We start from the raw sequence: 7,577 nt of genomic DNA, 5'->3' as shown, positions 1-7,577 counted from the left end.
ATTTCTCCACAATCCTCCTTTCTTCAAGGGTTTCTCCATGAGTCCTCATCTGTGTGACCAGACCAATTACATGTGTGAAAAATGAGTCAATGGTGTCTGACTCCTTCATGCTCAGATTTTCAAAATCTCTCCTCAGCAACTGTAGTTTTGCTGTCTTTACTTTCTCCATGCCTTGATAGGCTGTTTTGAGGGTTTGCCATGCTTCATTGCATGTCTTAGTTGCTGCTATCCTTGGAAACACACTCTGGTCCACTGCTTGATACAACACTACAATGGCTTTTGCATCCTTCTTCGTATTGCTCTTCAGCAGATCTCTCTCTCCCTGAGTTAAGTTGTTAAATTGATTTTCATCTGCTGGTTCTTCAAACCCATTTTCAACAAGTTCCCATAGATCTTGTGAGACAAACAGGGCTCTCATGGTTATGGCCTAGTAGTCATAGTTTTCCCATTAAACTGTGGGAGTTGGGTATTAAACATACCCATACTAATGTTGGTGCTAGCCATTCCTTGCATCCTCAACTATGCTTCAATTTATTGACTGTGTATCTTAAAACATTGACTGCTTCAGCAGTAACAAAAAGAAAACTTTGAGGAATACCTGAATCTTTTTGCCTGAGACTTCACTTTGCTGGAGAAGATTTACTGCTGCAACAAAAGACTCCTCCCTTCAGCTTCTTGAACACCTTCAAAGAGCCTAAGCCTGCTCTGATACCACTGTTGGGGATTTTTCTGGTAAAATCCCAAAAACAAATAAAAACTGAACACACAGAGGCAATGCTCTGTTTCCTTCTCTCCATAGGATCCTTTGCACAGGGAAGCTTTAAAAAAAATTGTCTGAGAACAGAGTATTACATACCCAGAAAAGATTTCTATTCATTAAAACAAAATTCTTGATACATATTCATCCTCTTTTACTGAGAGGGATTTACCAAAAATACATTCAACAAAACTTTGTCTCCACCTGAGAATTTACACTGCTGGTGTGTAAAAACCCATTTACATTTTCTGTTGTAAAACCCCTTTTACATTTACTGGTGTAAAACTATTTTTACACATACTGCTGTAAATTTTTTTACATATGCAGCTCCAAAAACTCATACTCCCTGCACTGCTGTGCATATATCCTCTTTTCAAAAATCAACGCTCCCCCTATTCTTTAGCTGCTGCTAGCTTCTATTTCATCCCATGTGCAAATATACAACAAAAAAAAATACAGAGCACGTTTTTCACTTGGCTCGTTATATTTTTTTTGTTAACCCGCGCCTGTGTTCTACCCTTCATTACCAAAAATGGTCAACGCTTAAAAAACATGAAAACATTACGACCCTTCCAACAAAAAGCATAACATATATATGATGTATATGCAATACAATAATAAAAAAATATATGCCGTATATGAAAACTAAACTACTCCCGTTGATTTTCTTAAAACATTAAAACTTACACCTAACATCTACGACCAGCATTAAATTCAATTTAGTTCTTTTCAGACGGAACAGGTGGTTAGCTGTTTGAGTTTACTCCACGCAATATTAATTAATGCACCTTCGAGTGCATGTTGAAACAATCGACGACGGAAAACGATGGAGCAAATCGGACGGCGGTGGAGGATTTCGGGAGGCATTTTTATGCTGAACTTTAGGCTCTGAAATGTCAGTCCTACTGACGTATATAGAGGACCACGTGGCTGAGTATAATTGTATCGGGCTCGATTATACGAAAACTACTTTGTGACCAAAAGTGGTCCGATAAGTTTAGGTGGTTTGGAGGAGCGGTTTTGGCATTGTACAAACGAACGAACGCGGTTGAAATTATATTTCAACAGTTGTTAACCTGATTGGTGTGTTTTGAGTCTTTGGAAACATGAGCTTTAAGGTTTTCATTTGAAAAAATTTCTGCAAAATTCTCAGGGTTTCATCCTTTTTTTTTGGTTTTTTCGCGTGAATAACAGCTTCGTTTCTAGTTTGTTTTTCCTGTCTGTTTAAGTCTACGTTGACGACCTTTGGTTACAAATCCACGAGTAAGGGGTATCTATTTCATAAAACCACAAGACTTGCACTTCATTTGCAAATTGGGAATGTTAACACATCAGCATGTTCATTGGGAGATTGAACCCAGGTCACTGCGTAAGGCACACTTGATTTACCTATTGACTACAGCCCACATGACCTCCAGCTGTTTGAGTTATCTCGTTTTATCAATACTGCCATGGTTGTTGAATGTAGTCTCGCTGTTGTTATAGTGCATTATTATGTTGGCATTTTTGAGAGGGATTTGTCATCTCAAGGTAACAATAGACTGTTATTGCGTGTCAGCAGCTTGATATCTTGGGTTTCTCTTCCGAGAAGAAAAAATGCCAAGTGGTGGCGGGTTTCGGGTGCTTCATCTAGTGAGGCCGTTTCTGTCCATCTTGCCCGAGGTCCAGACAGCTGAAAGAAAAGTGCCCTTCAGAGAGAAGGTTCTGTACACTGTAATCTCGCTTTTTATCTTTTTAGTATGCAGTCAGTTGCCCCTATATGGCATACATTCAGCAACTGGGGCGGATCCATTCTACTGGATGCGTGTAATTCTGGCTTCTAATCGTGGAACTGTTATGGAGCTTGGTATTACCCCAATCGTTACTTCGGGCCTAGTAATGCAGCTTTTGGCAGGATCCAAGATAATTGAGGTGGATAACAGTGTTCGTGAAGATCGGGCTCTTCTGTAAGTATTGTGGCCATTTTTTGTTATAAGACAGTTGATTTTGAGTTCTCTTATGATCTGCAAATTTTGTTGTTCTCGCTAGCCTCCAAATAGAGCGTTTTTGAGTGACTTGCGTGGTTCGTTGGAAATATCCAGGGAAAATTTTAAGAACCCCCCCTAAATTTATAAATATAATAAATGGGCGAATCTCCATGGTATATAGGTAAAATGGAAGGCGATTTTATCAATAATATAATATGTATATATAATTTTTTGGCGAATCTCTCACCAGGCATGGCGAATATTTTACTCAATTATAAAATCTTGTAAGATCTTGGCGAGTCTTTCACTAAATAATAAAACTTTGTAAAGTCCTAGTGAATCTTAGCATAGGCTACATGCTGGTTTAATTCCCCCATTTAAATAGGCTACATTCCAGGTGAATACCATGGTTCAATACCATGTGCCATTTTGGTGAATACCATGGGTCAATACCATGTGCCATTTTGGTGAATACCATGGGTCAATACCATGTTCCATTTTTATTTTTATTAATTCTAATATTAGGGTTAATAATGGTTTTTTGCATGGTATTAATAACAATCTAGTCCATGGTATTTGTCCCATAGTATTTTGGCCATAGGTTTCACCTAAATATAACCCATTTTTTGAGTGTTCGTAAATATAAGGTGACTTATGGAGTAAATATAAAAAAAATGTTTTATTTGTTTACCATACCTCTCGTTTATTTATATTTTTATTAATTTACCATACCTCTTTTACAAATATGGTATTTGGCCCATAGGATTTACTTAAACAAAACCTCTTTCTTGAGCCTTCTAAATAGAACGAGGTTTATGGACTAAATATAAAAAGAGGTTTTATTTATTTTTATTAATTTACCATACCTCTTTTACAAATATGGTATTTGGCCCATAGGATTTACTTAAATAAAACCTCTTTCTTGAGCCTTCTAAATAGAACGAGGTTTATGGACTAAATATAAAAAGAGGTTTTATTTATTTACGATACGTCTAGTTTATTTATATTTTTATTTATTTACCATACCTTTTGAGTAAGTATAAAAAGATGTTTTATTTATTTACCATACCTCCACTTTACTTATATTTTTATTTGTTTACACCCTTACATGTATATAAGGTGACTTATGGAGTAAATATAAAAAATGTTTTATTTATTTACCATACCTCTCATTTATTTATATTTCTATTAATTTACCATACTTCTTTTATAAATATGGTATTTGGCCCATAGGATTCACTTAAATAAAACCTATTCTTGAAAATGGGCGAATGGATTCACTTAAATAAAACCTATTCTTGAAAATGGGCGAATGGATTCACTTAAATAAAACCTATTCTTGAAAATGGGCGAATGGAAGGTTGTAAGTCCTAATTTCAAGGGCTAAATTTAGCTTTTTTACCCTCTCCCTTAAAATAAGGTGGGCTATTTGAGGTGATTTGTAAAAATGTACTATGATACAAAATATTCACCCACTAAAAATTTAAAACCCCTTAATTTCGCCAAAGGGCGAACATTCGCCCCTAAAATTATCCTTGGAAATATCGATCCATATTTTCCACGATTTGCAATGAGGTCTTCGAATAATGTGTTATTTTTCCTTATGATGAGGCTTTGTTATGACGTAACATTGCAGTCCATATTATTCGCTGTTGCCATTTCATAAGATATTATATCGAATACAAAAGATTTCTTTCTTTTCTTTCCTTTGCACATTTCAACTCTTAGCGTCTGGTTGTTTTGATGTAGTAATGGGGCTCAGAAGTTACTCGGTGTCCTCATCACGATAGGTGAGGCAGTTGCATACGTGCTGTCTGGAATGTATGGTGACATCCGGGACCTCGGAGCTGGCAATGCCATCCTCATTATTGTCCAGCTCTTTTTCGCTGGTATAATTGTGGTAATATTGGATGATCCAGTGCTGTTAGTTTCCTTCAAACAAGTATCAATTACTAATTGTTGTCATGAATAGGTTTTCACGAAAGGATATGACAAGGGTGTTGTTGTCCTGATGGCTTCAAGAGCATCCAGAATAGAGAATCAAGATGCCATTGATGCGGCAATTGTTGGGATGCTCGCGGATACTAACGAGTTCATACAGTTATTGACAAGTTTGCTGCTCTCTTGCAGTTGCATATCATGTTAATAATATGACTTCTTTTGCTTTATCCTGGCCTGAACCTTCCCAGTAAGTTCTTCTTGATTATGTATATCTTTAATTAGTGTTTGATTCCATATCCCTCCTGATTTTGACTAATCATTGCAGAGCATAAGTAGGTAAACGGAGTTTGTATGAGCCGCACAAAATGATAGAGAATGAATGAGCTGAAGATTTCGAATGCTTGCTTCTAACCGTGCATCAAAATTATGACCGTGCTAGAAAGCACAAATGTGGAATGACTGATAGGAATTGCTGTTGCTCATGCAACTGATGCAGCAAGAAGTGCTTTGGACATAGTCCAGTCAAGAAACTGGCCCCATAGCTATTTTGTTACTATGTAATATTGACTTATATGAATTACTAATTTTTCAGTCAAGATTGAACAGAACAGAATGTTTATTAAGGCTGAATTCAATGAACAGAACAGAATGTTTATTAAGGCTGAATTCAATAAATGATTTTGTGCATTAATATTTGCATTCACTGTTCCAAGTTTTGTAATTCCCTGCAGACCCCGGCAGGGACTACCGCCACGGCAGTGGCTCCTTGTTGTAATAGTAACCGTGCAAAAAAAAGTATTGTGAAGTTAGGTACTTTAGATAAATAAAACAAAACTACCAATTTGACCTAAACATCGGGTCAACAATTCTTAAAAAATAATATTTATTCACTTTAACCACTGTTGTGAATTATTTCCAAATAGTGTATGTATCTTCCCTCTGCGTTAGGAATGTAGAACAACAATTAAAGAAACCTAAAAGAATCGGAGTAGAATGGAATAAATATTGACATGGAACAAAATCCCACGATAGGGATTTCCCTCTCTAGTAATAGCTTTGTTGTAATAAATATCATTTATACATCACAAAGATACATCAACATAAGAATATAATTATTTGATTAACACAAGAATAATGAAATTTCTCCAAAGAAGACGACTTCTACTTCCTCATTCAATAAAAGAACAATGTAATTGTTTTAAAGCAAGATATTTCTACTTTTTCAACCAGTAAAAGAATCTTCATCCCTGAAATGATACCGATTGAGGATTACAAGGCCAATGAGTAACTTAACATAGTTGATTCATATCAACTAAAGCACAACCTAAGCATTTAAATTTGGAGGAGTTCCATAGTACAAAACTTTCAACCATGGAACAATCAGTGAGAGGAATTTATATATCTTTTTCACTGTTTGAATTTATGTAAACTAATTAAGGATTATCTATGCAGTCAACCATTTTCTTCAAGAAGCACACAGGTAAGTTTGTACCTCATAATTAGCTGGGAAAAAATAATGAAACATTCTACCATTTTTATGTCATTAGCAACAAATTTCGGGCAAACAAAAACTTAAATCCACCTGAAACATAGTCAACCATTTTCCATAAAAATTATCAAACAGAGAAGAGATTGCTTCTAGAAATGTCAAGAATATTTATATATAATGAATCTCCAAAGAAGGGAATCATATATTAAAATAACTAACCAAATCATAGAATATTTATATATAATGAATCTCCAAAGAAGGGAATCATATATTAAAATAACTAACCAAATCATACAATGAGAGAAATCCAATGTTATCTCACATCAATTGGTGTCATCAATTCTAAAGGCTTTTCCTAGCTTGACTACCTTGTCTTCTTGTTAAAATAATATCTACACAAGATCAAATGATTAAAATTCACTCAAAAGTGTCTTTTGAATTCAGATATTGAAAAATATAGAATTAATAACTATTGGAATGTACAAATTAAATTTCTTCCTAGCGCAAGCAAGTTCGCAAAGCTTCCAAAGTATAGGATACAAAATTTCTTTATTGCATAGTATAAATGATTTTAATGCTTGTAGTATTTCTATTGAATGTATTAACTAAATAGAAATTGAAAATGTAAGCAATGGGCACCACCACAATATCACAACTACATGTATCACTCATGTTTCTAAATATGAGATCAAACCTATTTTGTCACTTCTAAAGAGATAGTGATATATAAAAAAAAATAATACGCCTTTGAATTACCATTTCTCATACCTTCTTCCATTTGTGGTTGTATGTTATTGCTATTCTAAAGAACTTTGTAAGTTTGAGTTTCCATGTTGTACAATAGCTCCGTTCAAAATATAGAAGCAATGTCAATCTAGTTCAAAAATATACGACTCATATGACTACAAATATAGTAATTATAACAGCTCCATGTTACCGAATTTAGAAAACCTAGTTGGTTTGGAAGATATATATAATAAGACCCATGGAATAAATTTAATATGCTTCAAAATGTTACAGTATTTGAAGCAAAACCAACATCAGATAGTTTCTCTATTTGCATCCCTTGAGATGTAGGGACACTATTTTGATTTGCAGATCCCCACTGCTAAGTTCTAGAGTGCACCAATGGCATGTGTTTAGGATGAGAAACAGCTTGATATTTCATATTAACACTATGAATTTTTTGACTGACCGTAGGTAGTTGCAACAAAATGGAGAAAATAAAATATAAGAGTCCAGAAAATATTGAAAAGCATACTTCCTACAAACCTTGTTCAGAAGAAAATGCATTAAAATACTATAATAAATATTATACAAATAAATGTAGATGGTACCATATAGGATGATGATGGTGACAATGCCATGCCACCTAAACTAGTTGGAAGTGGCATACTAAGAGGGCGTTGAGATTGTTGATGCC

General features: G+C 34.8%; 1 protein-coding gene across 3 annotated transcripts; it reads left to right on the top strand.

The window, feature by feature from the left end:
* Positions 1 to 1,838: 1,838 nt before the first annotated feature.
* Positions 1,839 to 5,287, top strand: LOC149249444 (protein transport protein Sec61 subunit alpha-like). Of its 3 annotated transcripts, none has more exons than XM_089456259.1 (4): positions 1,839 to 2,703; positions 4,474 to 4,624; positions 4,697 to 4,912; positions 5,002 to 5,287. In XM_089456259.1, exons 1-3 carry the CDS (start codon positions 2,354 to 2,356, stop codon positions 4,868 to 4,870), a joined length of 675 nt encoding a protein of 224 aa, XP_089312385.1. In that variant the 5' UTR covers positions 1,839 to 2,353; the 3' UTR covers positions 4,871 to 4,912; positions 5,002 to 5,287. The 3 variants fall into 3 exon arrangements, with proteins under 3 accessions (XP_089312385.1, XP_089312386.1, XP_089312387.1); XM_089456260.1 differs by having other exon boundaries at positions 4,991 to 5,287; XM_089456261.1 differs by lacking the exon at positions 5,002 to 5,287 and having other exon boundaries at positions 1,841 to 2,703; positions 4,474 to 4,613; positions 4,697 to 4,812.
* The last annotated feature ends 2,290 nt before the right edge of the window (positions 5,288 to 7,577 follow it).

The sequence above is a fragment of the Pinus tabuliformis genome, chromosome 7 (genome assembly GCF_031772625.1).
Source record: "Pinus tabuliformis cultivar Carrire ecotype Pingquan chromosome 7, CPIR1, whole genome shotgun sequence".
Lineage (NCBI taxonomy): Eukaryota > Viridiplantae > Streptophyta > Pinopsida > Pinales > Pinaceae > Pinus > Pinus tabuliformis.
The sequence above is the reverse complement of the archived record's forward strand: the minus strand, read 5'-3'. Positions and strand labels throughout refer to the sequence as shown.